This window comes from Vespa crabro, chromosome 10 (genome assembly GCF_910589235.1).
Source record: "Vespa crabro chromosome 10, iyVesCrab1.2, whole genome shotgun sequence".
Taxonomy (NCBI): domain Eukaryota; kingdom Metazoa; phylum Arthropoda; class Insecta; order Hymenoptera; family Vespidae; genus Vespa; species Vespa crabro.
Genome location: NC_060964.1, coordinates 2,140,448 through 2,155,767, shown reverse-complemented (window position 1 = coordinate 2,155,767; position 15,320 = coordinate 2,140,448). Strand labels below are relative to the sequence as shown.

At 36.4% G+C, this 15,320-nt stretch overlaps 1 protein-coding gene across 2 annotated transcripts in view; it reads right to left on the bottom strand.

Moving 5' to 3' along the window:
• Window positions 1-748: 748 nt before the first annotated feature.
• Window positions 749-15,320, bottom strand: part of LOC124427394 — a 21,601-nt gene continuing 7,029 nt past the window's right edge. The window contains exons 2-3 of one of the 2 annotated variants that reach the window (XM_046970274.1): window positions 8,427-8,944; window positions 749-2,081 (exon numbers count right to left, since the gene is read on the bottom strand). In XM_046970274.1, coding sequence (XP_046826230.1) covers window positions 1,977-2,081; window positions 8,427-8,944 — 623 coding nt within the window. In that variant the 3' untranslated portion in view covers window positions 749-1,976. The remainder of the gene's footprint in view (window positions 2,082-8,426; window positions 8,945-15,320) is intronic. The other variant, XM_046970273.1, reaches the window with a different exon arrangement.

Below are 15,320 nucleotides of genomic sequence, written 5' to 3'. Positions count from 1 at the left end.
TAGAAAAAGAAAAGAAAAGAAAGGAAGAAAAAAGAAACGCGACGTGTTATCGCGGAACGGCATGGATTCAAGAACTTTGAAGATCTCGGATCTCGTCGGCCGGGTAACAGCGCGTTATCTACAAGCCACGTCGAATGCTGCTCGCTCAATATTTAACGAAACCGAGAGGGAGATAGAGAAATCAAAGAAGAAGAAAAAGAGGAAAAAGAAGAAGAAGAATAAGAAGAAGAATACAAAGAAATAGGAAAGATAAAAAAAGAAAGAAAGAAAGAAAGAGAGAAAGTAAAAAAGATGAAAAAAAGAAGAAGTAAAATAAAAAGAAAATAAAAAAGAAATATCAAGTTCCTCTCCCCCTCGCCACGATAATCACACTACTCCTATTTAACTCTTTTTCTTTATTTTATTCGTAATGAGATCATCATTTGATTATTCGTTTAAAGTCCTCTTTGGATCTCGTCCTTTTAAGCTTCCCCGTCACCCTTGCCACTCCTTTCCTTCCCCTCGCCCTTCGCGATCCTCTCGTAACGGAGAAGAGAACACAAGTTCTCTCTCTCTCTCTCTTATATATACATACATACATATATATATATATATATATATATATATATATATATATATATATATAAAATCTTTCTTTTGTCTTTTTCCAAAGCCCTCCCTCAAATCAAATCTCCCACATCTCTCCCTCTCCCTTCCTCTATCTATCTTTATCTCTATCTATCTTTCTATCGCTTTCTTTCTATCCTTGTTTTCTACACTTTCGAAGGTGCGAGGGCGAGCGATCGTATCGCAAAATACTATACTCTTCAATGCTTCCTTCCTCCTTTTATTCAACCGGAACGGCCATGGTGTTTCTCTTTTATCTTAAATAAGATGAAGATCATTTCGATGAGATCATCTGGATTATCGATTTGAAGCCGAAAATAATTTGAAAACATTCGTCGTCGTCGTCATCATATTAAAATCTGATCCACTGGCTCGGCAATTTTGTCTTCCTTTCTCTCTTTCTCTCTCTCTCTCTTTTTTTCCTTTTCATCATATTTTTTATTTTTTTATTTTTCTATTTTCCTTTTTTCCTTTTTCTTTTCTTTCTTTCTTTTTTTTTTCTTTTCAATTATTTTCCAAACGAACGACGCAGTCCAATTTAAATGTAAAAAAATAGGAAGACACATACGCATATCTCATAGAGATCAAGAAAACACCATGCTCGTTCTAAATAGGTCAGCGAATCTATCGAAGGAAGGATAGCAAGTCGGATATTGTGAAACGATAATGATATATATAATACTAGTTATGTTAGCAATAATGATAGAATTGTAGTACCGTCGTTTTGGAGCAAGAAAAATATCTCCGCTTACTCGAAACTTTCCTATTTGTTCGGCACACCGAGAGATCGATTAGGCGATCGATTAGTCGATCGATCTATCAATTGTTCGATCTCTCTCTCTCTCTCTCTTTCTTTCTCTCTTTCTTTCTTTCTTTCGAGAAAAAAAAAGAAAAAACAAAAAAAGAAGTATATTATCAGGAAAAGCAACGAGTGAACAGAGTTCGGAGGAGAAGATTTATAGATCACATTTTAAAGACGATCGAGAGAATTAAGGCATCGTCGTTCTCCCACGTTAAATTCTCCTTTCGTCTTACTCTACCTCGGAGAACTTCAAAGTATCCCTCCTCCTCCTCCTCCTCCTCCTCCTCCTACTCCTCCTTCTTCTTCTACCTCTTCTTCTTCTCCTTCTTCTTCTTCTTCTTTCCCTTCCACATCCTCCTCCTCCTCCTTCTCCTCCTCATCTTTTTCTTCTCTTCCTAAACGATGGTCCTCTCTTCTCAATGCGATGATGCTCGGGATGATGCGGCGAGGCGAAAGCTCATGGATTTATCGTAGACGAGAGACAAGCCTCCAACCGAGGTAGAGAGCCACTGTCACCCATAACGTCGTCTCTCTTATAGACGCTGGGATCATGGAACGTAATATATCCTCAGTGGGTAGGCTGTTGCCATTTGTGTTGCTTGGGAAACCGGAAGTCACCAACGACAGTCGTGAGTTCTCCAGTTCGGCGTTCTGTAACACGCAATGGCAAAAGCTAAACTTTCAGAATAGTTTTACCGTTGCGAATTTGTTAATTTATTCTCCATGATTTTAATATACAATTATATCTCCGTACGTAATCATCCGTATCTATATTTCAAAAATTAGAAATATATATGATTTTAATCATATATATGAATGATTCAATTAAATGATAATCTTTAAGCAATATCGTCGATCACTTCTATTTCATGATTCACTATATATATATATACATATATGAATGTGTATGTGTGTGTTTGTGTCTATATATATATAGACGAAACGATATAGACAGAATTTGACAAATAATTGAAAAAAAAAAAATAATAATAAACAAGTAGGCGATTATGGATTATTCCCCTTCTTAATCCCTCCCCGCCCAATCCTTCTTAAAGTCATCTGCACACATTCATTGCAGACGATATACACGATCGAAACGATTTCTTCGTGTAAAAGAAAACTATAAGAGAAATGAGGGAAGTTATTTCTTTGTCTCGAATCCAGAGACTACTACTCTCAAGATAATCCTGAAACGCGACTTCCGATTCCCGTTTCGTCTTAATCTACCATACTCTCTTACTCTCTCTCTCTCTCTCTCTCTCTCTCCCTCTCTCTCTCTCTCACTCTCTCTTGCTCTCTTGTACGCATTCACGAAGCAATAATAAACGCGTCCGAAGGAAAGGGCAATCTCGTAGAGGCGGGTCTTTTATGGCTAGGGACTATAATATCTGCTCATCGACCATTCGATCGGGGAACGTCCTCCTCCTCTCTAACACCTCTCTAACACCATTTCTAACACTCTCGAGTTAGGTATATGTATCCTTCCTATACGCGAAAATCTCGTATTTTCTGATGTCTATGTATCGATAAACGAGGAAGAAAAACACTGTCTAGTCGGTCGTCTCTCGTGCGAAAGAAAAGATTATCTTGGACGTTGAACAAAGAGGTGGAGAAAGAACGAAAAGAGGGTGGAACAGAATAGTGTACAGAGTGAGAGTGAGAATGAGAGTGTGTGTGTATGTGTGAGAGAGAAAGAGAAAGAGAGAGAATGAGAAAAGGAAAGAGTCGCATTAAGAGAGAATTATGACTCGACCAAGAAGGACCCGTGGGAGTCCTCCTCGTCAATTAATACTGTCCTTTCTCTCGCCTATTCTCCTGCTTCTCTTTTTTTCCCCTCACCTTCTCCTTCTCCTCTTTCATCTTCTCTCTTTCTTCTATGCTCAATTACAAGTATATATGAAGAGAGAGAGAGAGAGAGAAAGAGAGAGAGAGAAGGTTTTCTGTTAATGTTTCACACTTACGATATAGAAAAAGGACAAAGAGAGAGATTTCGCTAATAAATCGAACGAACATCAACTTTCTCTCTATCGTCCAATGACAGACATTCAGGTCTGACGTTAATAGTAATAACGATAAAATAACGAGTATAACGATCTAACGACGTTGTCTTCCTTCACTTATATTATTCTATCGAATAGAACAACAACGCACGAGAGAACACATTTGCGAAATCGTATCGAAGATGGAAAATAAATTTCTATAACAATCTTTTAACTTAGGAATTAAAGAAAAACGATGCTCTCTCTATCTCTCTTTCTCTCTCTCTCTCTCTCTTTCTCTGAGAGAAAGAGAAAGGTTCTAACACCTATGGGAGGTCAGAAAACGATTGTATATATCGTAGCGTTATTGCTTAGTAATGTATCGATCGATAAATTAAAATTTATTTCCAACTATTAAATTATCCATCGAAATCCTTCTTCTCCTTCTTCTCCTTCTTCTCTTACGAGACGCCTTAGTCGGTCTCTTTTTCTTACGAGTGAAGCCCGTTTTAAATTGGCCACGAGAAATATACATATCTATACATTTCTTATAACGTAACGCACACATCGAACGGATAGAAGATTATTGTGCAACGTAATTGCGCGGCGGTTTGCCATGGAAACGATGGCGACGAACAGAATATGCATTCGCCCGGCTTTTGCACGTCGGATATTAAGAAAAAGAATCGATGGAAAAGAGAGGTTGCGGTTCGACGGGTCGCGTACGCAACGCACTTTCGACGAGAACGTTGAATCTTCTTTACTTTTCTTATTCTTCGTCTTCGTCTTCGTTTTCGTTTTCGTTTTCGTTTTCGTTTTCGTTTTCGTTTTCGTTTTCGTCTTCGTCTTCGTCTTCGTCTTCATTTTCGTCTTCGTCTTCATTTTCGTCTTCGTCTTCATTTTCGTCTTCGTCTTCATTTTCGTCTGCGTCTTCATTTTCATCAACGTCTACGTTTACGTCTACGTCTTCGTCTTTTTCTTCTTTTTATCCATTGAAAATATTCAAACTCGCGGCGACGAATAATTTTCATTCAAGTTAAGTGAATAATAATAATAATAATAATAATAATAATAATAATAATAATAATAATAATAATAATAATAATAATAATAATAATAATAATAATAGTAATAGTAATAATAATAGTAATAGTAATAATAATAATAATAATAAGAGAAAAAAAAGAAAATTTTGTGTTACGTTCGAAGATATATCTCCCTCTTCTCTTTCTCTGTTTCTCTATTTCAATTTATCGATCTCCAAACGTTTACCTTACATTATTACGACATAGCAATTCAAAGATCCGTTACTTGGCGCTACCGCAGCCGGAGACTAATGTATCAATTTGCACGTCGACTGATAATTTAAGCGGCTGATAAATGTCGGCAGGACGACTCTCTGCACGGAACTAAGAGGAAATTCATTCTCTCTCTCTCTCTCTCTCTCTCTCTCTCTCTCTCTCTCTCTCTCTCTCTCTCTCTCTCTCTCTTTGTCTCTCTCTCTTTTTCTCTATAAGTTCTTTCAGCGATCGTATTAAAATCAAAGCGAGTTGGCGAGTTGTAGACGTCTATAACAAGATCTACATCTTAATTTACGATTCCTCTTAATAAATATCTCCCGATGGACTAATTAAAGTTCTTGTGAAATTCATTAATCGAACTATTACAGTTGCATTAAATTGTTCGATCTCAATTGATATTTATATTATGTCGAACTATTGTAATGTCTTTTTTAATTATCTGTCACAAGGAGATAAATAAAAAGAATATAATTATACGTAATATGATAAATTTTACAAAATTAAGAAGAAGAATGTATAAGAAGAGAATAAAAGACAGAGAGAGAAAGAAAGAGAGAAAGAGAGAGAGAAAAAAGAAAGAGAAAGAGTAAGAAATATAGAGATAGATAGATACATAGATAGATAAAGAGAGAGAGAGAGAGAGAGAGAGAGAAAGATAAAAGACTTCTTCGATCGGGCGAGATAATTGAAGATAATTTTCTCGGCCCGTGGCCCCACGGCTCGTGCTATGCCATGCCCACTTAACTTTCACGTAAGGGGATGTGGCCACTTAGCCGTTACATGCTCGCTTACTCTCCCATGCATATGTAAAACACGACGTCGAGTTCGTGGCTTTCCACGAGAAACGACTAGGGAAGAGCGAGAGCGAGAGAGAGAGAGAGAGAGAAAGAGAGAGAGAGCGAGAGAGAGAGAGAACGAGAGAGAGAGAGAGAGCGAGAGAGAGAGAACGAGAGAGAGAGAGAGAAGAGAAGAAATCGCGCTCATAATTTACGCCCGTTGACCTATCCACTAAGCCTCATTCTCTTCTTTCTTTCTTCTCTACTTTATTCTTCTTGAAAATCTGACTTTTGTCAAAGAGTATTATCTTATCGTGTAATAACTATATACCGAGTTATTTTCTTCTTAAAGAAAATTAAATATTTCTTATGTTTTTTTTTCTTTCTTTTTTCCATTTCAGACAACTATGAAATGGATAGAAATATCCTATTGAATCGAAATGATTAATAAAAATTTCCGATGTCTATGAAGAACAATTGTACTTTTTCTGTTTCTATAGAAAAATTATAATACTACAATGTAGTATATACTATTCAATATAGTGTATGTAATATTTACATACAATAAGAAAATCGAACTATCGCTTAAACTATTATACTTCAAGTATAATATATATATATATATATATATATATATATATATATATATATATATATAATTAATTAACCAATCATTAATCACATATATATAATTAATCATTTATTAAAATATTAAGAACTTCGGTTATTATGAAGTAACGATCAATTTTGTTAATAAAAATTAACGATAAAATAAAATTTAAATTAAACAAGTGTGTGTGTGTGTGTGTGTGTGAATATATATGTATAGATATATGCGTAAGTGTTTGATTTGAAATTTCTATAACTTTATAGAGGATTAATTAACGTTAAATGCAATGAAAATTATAGATGATCTGACAAATTTAATTTTATCGAAAAAAAAAAAAAGAAAAAAAAAACGTACGCAATATTACATTGAATACGATAAACGTATTAAGATCGAAAATTAATCATCGATTTTGATGTAAAAAATATTCTTTCTAAGAATTTCGTCGAATATATCGACGATAATAAAACAAGAGTAATTATTCAAAATAAAAGACAAAGCTAAGAATCGACGTGGAAATAAATAAAAGGTCGTAGGTCGAAAGTGTGTCTGGGGGCGGTATTAGCCGAACTCGAGACTAGCTTGAACAAGTGTCGATCGATTGAATGAAGTGGAGAGAGGATAAAGAAAGAAAGAAAGAAAGAAAGAAAGAAAGAAAGAAAGAAAGAAAAAGATAGAGGCAGACAAAGAGAGAAAGAGAGAGAAAAAAAGAGAGAGAATGAGAGAGAAAGAGAGGATAGATAGAGATGGTTTCTGAAAAGCCGTCAGGATTTCTTCGATTTCACGGTCCTGTTGGTCCCCCTTCAATTACCGGCACTTAAGCAGCGATAATTAGACGTTTCGGAATTGGGTATCACGCTGACGAATCTTCAAAGAGGATAAAGGCGAAATAGGATAAAAAAGAAGAAAAGAAGAAAAGAAGAAAGAGAGAAATAGAGAGTAAAAAGGATCGTATTTTCCACTTCTTTTTTTCCCTTCTTGATCAGAAAGGTTACGAGTAGCCATTGAGTTCGATCTAAAACAATGTTTTTCGAGATTTTTCTTAACGACGATAATAATGACAATTATGAGAACAACAAACGAGAGGAAAGAATTTTTCTTTATTCGTACACCTATGATCGGGAAAACTTTTGTATGTTCGATCGTACGATTGCGATAGTACGAAAATGAAATGGAAAAGGAGGAAGAAGAAAAAAGATAGAAAAATATATAGACAAATAGACGGACGGACAGAAAAAGAATAAGAGAAAGTGAGAGAGTGAGAGAGAGAGAAAGAGAGAAAGAGAGATAGCTAGAGGGTGTGGGTAGAGTTTTTGATGAAGTATCGGTGGTACGGGAGCAACCACACCACGGGAGCAATACTAGACGTCTTAACGGATGGCGAGCCGATATTTATTGTACCTTCGGGACATCCACACTGCCATGATATAACTAAATTCGCGTTTATGCCCTTCTCTACCTATCATTCTCTCTATCTTTCTCTATTTCTTTTTATTCTGTTCTCTCTCTCTCTCTCTCTCTCTCTCTCTCTCTCTCTCTCTCTCTCTCTCTCTCTAAATATATATATATATATATATGTTTGTTGTTCGTATAGGAATGAATTCGTGGTTATGGTCATTACGGGATCCCATTAAATCCTAAGCGTGAGAAAATAGGACCGGTCTCTATATAAAAGTAAATAGAAACTACGAGAAATCGTTCGAGGATCTATGCCAAGAGGAATTATTTAGAAATGTTTAGGGGATGAGTGACCCATAGAGCGATAGAACGTTTCGTGACAAACAAAGAGAGAAAGAGGGGGAGCAGGGATAAATTCGAGATAAAATGATGAGTTTGTTAAACGAGATATTTTATCTTTATATTGTTCTCCTTTACTCTTTTTACGGGACGAAAAAAGGAAGAGAAAAGGGGAAAAAAGAGATGATAGAGATCTCTTCCTAAATCTAATATTATGTCTTCTAGATTCCTCGTGTTTCGTCTTTCAACGTTTGTCCGTAATGTTAAATTTTAACGATCAAATTCAATTGATTTTAAATTCGATACATTAAAAAACATCTAGTCGATGTTAAGTGATAAGATTAAAATAACGGATAAGAAAAAAAAGTGATAAGATTAAAAGTTGGATTTTAATTGTAATCTTGAAATAATCAGCTAATAATACGATATATTAAACTTAACAATGATGATTGATCAAAAATATAAAAAGAATTGTAATAATAAACGTTAATAGATTAATCGAAATCAAGGATTCTTCAATTCGGCTGACGAAACATACCAATAATAATGAAATGCGCATAATGACAATATTATTGTAATTAGTATAGCCGTTTGAAGATAAAGACATTTCGAGCTAACCTTTGTTTTGGACGCCTGGAAATCGTCGGCTATGTTTCTGAGGTTGGCTCCAATACTAATCCACCATTGTCCATTACGCAAAGCGTGACCAGGATGTTCACAACAAGTGCTGTCACCATTGCAAGCTGGCTCAAGCGTGAGCGATGTCTTTTTCGAAGGGACACGAACATTTATTGGTCTGCGTCTTCGTGGCCGTGGCCTTGGAGTTGGGACCGGTGCCCCTTCCTCATCCTCATTCTCATAATTGTTGTTTCTAGCAACATTAGCATATGAAGCAGCGGCTGCGGCGGCCGCAGCGGCGGCTACGTTGTTTGTGCCACTGCATTCTGGAAATTGAAAGGTAGCATCCCTCGTTGGACTGGTAGGCGCGGAAACCGTAACCTGTGGCGATGGAGGTGGCAATTGTTGCATCGCTGATGATACTAAATCTGGTAACGGTAATCCGGCAATGTCTTGATCCAACAGGACCAATCCGTGTTCTCGAGAACCTACTGTGTTCCCTTGACGACGAGGCTGATCTGTGAACACAAACGGTACACGAACGTTTTTAATTTTAAATATAAAGACGAAACGAATAATAGAAAATATTATTTTCATAAAATTACATAATAACGTCAATAATTTTTTTTATACGATATCAAGGTACATTTAAAGAAAAGTCATAAATATTGTTTTAACATTAATACGATGGAAGAAACGAAAAGATTCAATAAAGAGATTGATAAAAAATATTTGTCTATTATTAGTTTATCGTTTTTATTTATTTCAAATATTCTCTCTCTCTCTCTCTCTTTCTCTCTCTCTCTATCTCTCTCTCTCTCTCTCTCTTTCTCTCTATTTCTTTTTCTTTCTCAAGTGTAATCCCATACAAGAGAGAGAGAGAGATGAGAGTAGCTCGTGCCGGTTCTTTTTTTTTGTGCAAAAAGAATGAAAAATAATAATAATAAAAAGGGTTTATCGGTGAGAGCTACATTGTAGCACGTCGGACGATCGTTCGACGTTGAAATTATGTCGTACGCTTAATGGAAAGGCGCGAGCGACCGCTATCGCGCTTATAAGGGTTTAACGTCAGCGTGTCACGCGTAACAAGGTAACGACGTGTCCGAGAATGGCGAGGAACGACATTGTTGGATAATGATCGTGTTTTAAGACTTACGAAGGGCGAACATACGGCCTTCGAGTTTCGACGTCCGCAATGCAACGCGAGCTCCTTATTACACGTTTCAAATACTTTTAAAATTGCCAAACAAAAGTGGTATTATTATTTCAAGTACTATCGTCTATGACTACGTACGTAGAAAGTACCGATAAGAAAATTTAATTAACGCTATGTAACAACTTTGAGAAATCTTCAAAATAATATTTATCGATTTATCTTTGAAAAAAATCAGTCAGTTTATCTCTCTCTCTCTCTCTCTCTTGCTCAAATCATACCAGCAGACTGCTTGACTCCAGTTTTAAAATACACATTACATATATTCACACACGCACGCACAAATACACACACGCGCGCGTGTGTGCACATACATACATACATACATACATACATATATATATATATACATAGACACACACATAAGTATGTACATAAATGTCTTTTTTTTTTCTTTTTTTTTTTATCTCGAACGACGTCACTATGAACGAATCACTCTTAAATATCGATATCGATATAGGTATTCATCGTGTTATAATTTCTTATCGAGTTTACACGAAAGATTACATTCGAAGATATTGATAATAAGGTAAAAGGAAACGAAATCTAAACCGTACAACAAACTTTACGAATGCAATAAGATCGTTCGAAGGTTCGTTCACGCCTCGGGCCCTCGGAAACATTTCAAAGTCCCACCTCGTTCTCCCTGACGTCGTCCCTCGCATGATATATGGTACCTATGCATATATATATATATATATATATATATATATATATATACATATATATATACATCATGTATCTCTCTCTATATATATGTATATATATTATATACATATATATACATGTATGTATATATGTATAGTATGTACTTACGTGGAGAGCGTGCGTGACAAAATAACAATAATCCAGCGCGCCTCCGAGTAGCATTGTTTCGCGAGGCGAGTCTATCGCTTTTTCTTTCTATCCATCTACATTATATCTATCCCTTTCTCTCTTTCTCTCTCTCTGTGTTTTTCTCCCTCTCTTACTGGCGCGTGCGCTCGTTCGTTCGTCGTTCGCTCGCTCGCACGTGGTTGCATCCTTGACATTTCGAGTAAACGTCTCTCGTAAGATGACTCTTTCTCTCCCTCTGTCTCTTTCTCTCTTTCTCTTTCTCTAACGTGTTTTTTCTTTTACTTCACAACCCATCGAGCATGCTCGATCTTAGCATCCTCGCCTACACACGACGCTCGATCGAATCTCAACTTCTCTTTCTTCCTTCTCGTAAAATCCACGCTCGATAATATAACCACTTTCCACTGCTTGCAAAACGCGTTTAGCTCATAGAAAAGACAGAGAGAAAAAGAAAGAAAGAGAGAGAGAAAGAAAAATAAATAGAGAGAGAGAGAGAGAGAGATAGAGATAGAGATAGAGAGAGAGAGAGAGAGAGAGAGAGAGAGAGAGAGAGAGAGGATCTCTTCGTCCTCCCGCTGATCATCGTCCTCTTAACGTCGTTACTTTCTACCTATAGTACATATGTATGTATCTGTCTGCTGGTTTTTCCAAACAAAATGTCACTCGAAACGGTGATGGCGATGGTGTTGATATTGGTGGTGGTAGTGATGATGATGATGATGATGATGATGATGATGATGATGATGATGATGGTAGTGGTGGTAGTAGTAGTGGTGGTGGTGATGGTGGTGGCGTACATTCGACGATTCGTTCCTTCTCCTTGTTGTTGTTGTTGTTGTTGCTGCTCGTTGCTCGTTGCTCGAACGGTAAGACGCCCGTGAGAAACCCACGCGCGGACCTTTACCAAAAGAGATTTATATCGCCTCTGAATCCGATAATTCATTTGCCCGCCAAAGCGATTTCAATAAACGGCTTTCCTCTCTTATTTGCGTAATCTTAGTTACAAACCTTCACGATCCATCTAACGTATCTATATACATACATGCTTACATACATATAAATGTCGACTGAACGAAAAAAAAACAAAGGAAGAATAAAAAACTTATGGCTTTCAACTAACAAAACGAGTGGTAGTATTCACGATAAACAAAAAAAAAAAATAAGGGAAAGGAGAATTTTCAATCTCTTTTCATGTTCGTTCGTTCGTTCGTTCGTTCGTTCGTTCGTTCGTTCTCGGGAAAAGAAGAGTATTACTTTATACAAAAAAAAAAGAAAAAAAAAAAGAAAAAAAAGAAAAAAAAGAAAAAAAAAGAAAGAAAAGAAAATATACATATATATATATATATATATATATATATATATATGTATATATATATGTATATATATATGTGTATATATATATATGTGTATATATATATGTGTGTATATATAATAGTATATACGAGTCAATAAAATAAAGTAAACGAACGTTGAGTAATTAAGCTTTGTTCGACGTCGTTCGCGAAAATCGTAGGCGCTGAGAGAAACTTCGAAGTAAAGGGACGCATGTGTACTTCTACATATAAATTTCGACGCCGAGGACGAAGAGGAGAGACGCGAGTGACTCGAGCAAAAAGTGCAACGCGCACGTGGCCGACACCCGCATGCACTCTCTTTCTCTCTCTCTCTCTCTCTTTCTCTTTCTCTTTCTCTCTATCTATCTATCTATCTTTCTCTCTCGTTTGCTTTCCTTGGTGTATATATCTCGACGGAGTTATATGGATCCGCGGGAAGAGAGAAAGAGAGACCATGTGAGAAAAAGTGATAGAAAGAAAAAGAAAGAAAAAGAGAGAAAAAGGGAAAGAGAGAGAGAGAGAAAGAGAGAGAGAGAGAGAAAGAGAGAATATATATACGCCGGTAACATATGCGAGCACGTGAGTCACATGGAGCGCACTTTGTACATAAGTGCAACGCAACTTGTTACAGTATATGTAACAACGACGGCAATAATACAACGAAAGGCGTACGATTGCATACATTTACAAACAATACGTATATACGTAACTATAGATGATATGTGTGCGTACATTTGTGTGTATATGTCTGTACGTATGTACGTATGTACGAGTAATCGGCAGTGAACGCTGAACCGCACAAAGAACCTCTCTCAAGGCCGCGTGCAGAGCTTGCTGCATGCTGCTACATGCTGCATGCTGTATGCTGCTGTTGCTGCTGCTGCTGTTCCTGCTGCTGTTGCTGTTGTTGCTGCTACTGCTGTTACTACTCCTGCTCTTACTACTATGATACATACACGAATTATAAGTACATACATACACGTATATATGTAGATATATTCGTTTGTATGTATATATATATATATGTGTGTGTGTATATATATACAGAGAGGGTAAGAGATATATACGAACGTGTAAAATACTCGCAATGCTCGGCCACTGCACCGTCCTCCTCTTCCTCCTTTACGATGCATACGAATCTATACGTGCACTTCTGTTTTTATGTGTATGTGTGTGTATGTGTTCAGGCATATGTGTGTGCGTGCACACGCGTCGGCGTAAGCGCCGCTCGAGCGCGAATACTTTTTATCGCGACTCACATTCGCCACTTTTCCGTGACAATGAGAGACGTATATTACACGATAGATAGGCTACGATTTCAATTGCGTCGTTCCTCCTTCCGTTCATTCTGTCCTTCTCTTAACCACTCTTTCTTTCTCTCTCTGTCTCTCTCTCTTTTTCTCTCTTTTAAATCCCTATCTCCTCCTTCTTTCTATTCTCGTTATCGTCACGTATCGAAAATACGACTCTTACGAATGGCGATATTATTAACAAGACACGTGCTTACCAAGCGCCAGATCATTATTATAAATGTTCTTTTTTTTTCCTTTCATTATGAATAAATCCAATCTTATTTATCTGAATAAGCAAAAGAATACGGAATTATCTCATTCCAATTGTTTCGATGGGATTATATTATTATCGTAAGTCTTATGAATTAGATTTATTATTAAGACTTCCGTGATCATTTCAATATTTCTAATCATTGTAAGACGAAAATTGTGAGATAAAAAGAGAACATTTAACGAGCTCGTGAGACGTAGCAAGACATAGCGAGATGAATTTTATGTCGGCTAAAAGCAAAGAAAGAGAGAGAGAGAGAGAAAGACAGAGAGAGAGAGAGAGAGAGAGAGAGAGAGAGAGAGAGAGAGAGAGAGAGAGAGAGCCAAAAACGAAGTAAACTGTCTGTCTCCGAGGCAAAGTATAATGCGAGCCATTGTCTCTGTTAATTCGTTGTCCGTTGTTGGCGGAGGGTCGAGAAAAAAAATGATATGTGCGCCATTCGGTACTCGGTGTGTCCCATCGAGCCCTTGGACAGCTGAGAGAACGTAAAAAAAAAAAAAGAAAAAGGAAAAGAAAAAAAACAAAGATAAAGAAAAAAGAAGAAAAAAAGGAAAGAAAAAAAAGGATAAAACAAGCACGAACAGGTCCGAACGCGTTACGCTCGAGCACGTTGTTGTGTTGCGTTGTGTAGTGTAGTAGATTGCTGTCGTTGCACTTTCGAGTAGACTCGGGGCCATTGTCTTTCCTAACATCATGGAATTTTAACGACGTGTGTCATAGTATTAGTAGTAGTAGTGGTGGTAATAGTAGTAGTAATAGTAGTAGTAGTAGTAGTAGTAGTTTGGTAATGGCAAAACAGTAGTATTAGTAGTAATAGTAATAGTAGTATGCTTAATAGTATAATAAGTAGTATAGTATCATCGAAGGGTCGAAGATTTAATTTCTTTTTTTTTTTGTTTCTTTTTTCTTCTTTAATAATCAAAAATCTAATCTTCTGTTCGAAACAAATTAAAGTAATTAAATGATTAAAAAAGGAAAAAGGAAGTTGCATTATTTTATAAAAAAGAAAAGAGCAAAAAAGAAAAGAAAAGGAAAGTAATCGACGTGTACTCGTGTTAATAACATTGTTAACTTGAAAACAAAGTACAATTAATACGACAAGATATTATTTTACTTAACCTGGATAAAAAAGGATCATCGAGAGAGATCGTGCGATAAAGATGAAAGATAATAAGAAACTCATGCATCGATGAATTCGAAAAAGAAAAAGAAAAAAAAAAAAAGATTCTTGCTAAATAATTCATTTTCTACTTTTGGGGAAAGAACTAAGTAAATACTTGGCGATTCGATCGAATAAAGAAAAAGAAAAAAAAAAAGACCCAGAAAGAAAGAAATAAATAAATAAATAAAAATGAAGAAAAAAGAAAAAGATAAAACAAGGATTGAACTAGTTCGTCGTGTGCTGTCCTGATAGATAATATCGAATAATCGCTTATCTACCACTAACGCCCTATCGTACTTATATAAGTTCGAGAAAAGGTCTGCTCGTACAAATATCACGTTTAGATTGAAATCGTAGATCGAAAATGGAAGAGAAGAGGCTCGATCTTCTCGGTCTACAAAAGATAGATAGATAGAGAGAGAGATAGAGAGAGGGACAGAAAGAGATAGAGATGAGCCTGTGCATCCTAGCGAATGAAACGTTAATATCGAGAGGGCCTCGTCGTCGTTATCCGAGTGCTGTAATCTCGATTCAATAAGACGCATAATGCGATAGCGATTGCATCAGTTGTGTGCTTCTCGCGTCGGGAAACCACAGATTACTTTCTCTCTCTCTCTCTCTCTCTCTCTCTCTCTCTCTCTCTCTCTCTCTCTTTCTCTCTCTCTCTCTCTCTCTTTTCTTTCTTTCTTTCTTTCTTTCTTTCTCTTTCTCTTTCTCTTTCTCTTTCTCTCTTGTAGATTGATCTTTCGATATTTTACACGCAAGTTACATTATATTTTTTCTCT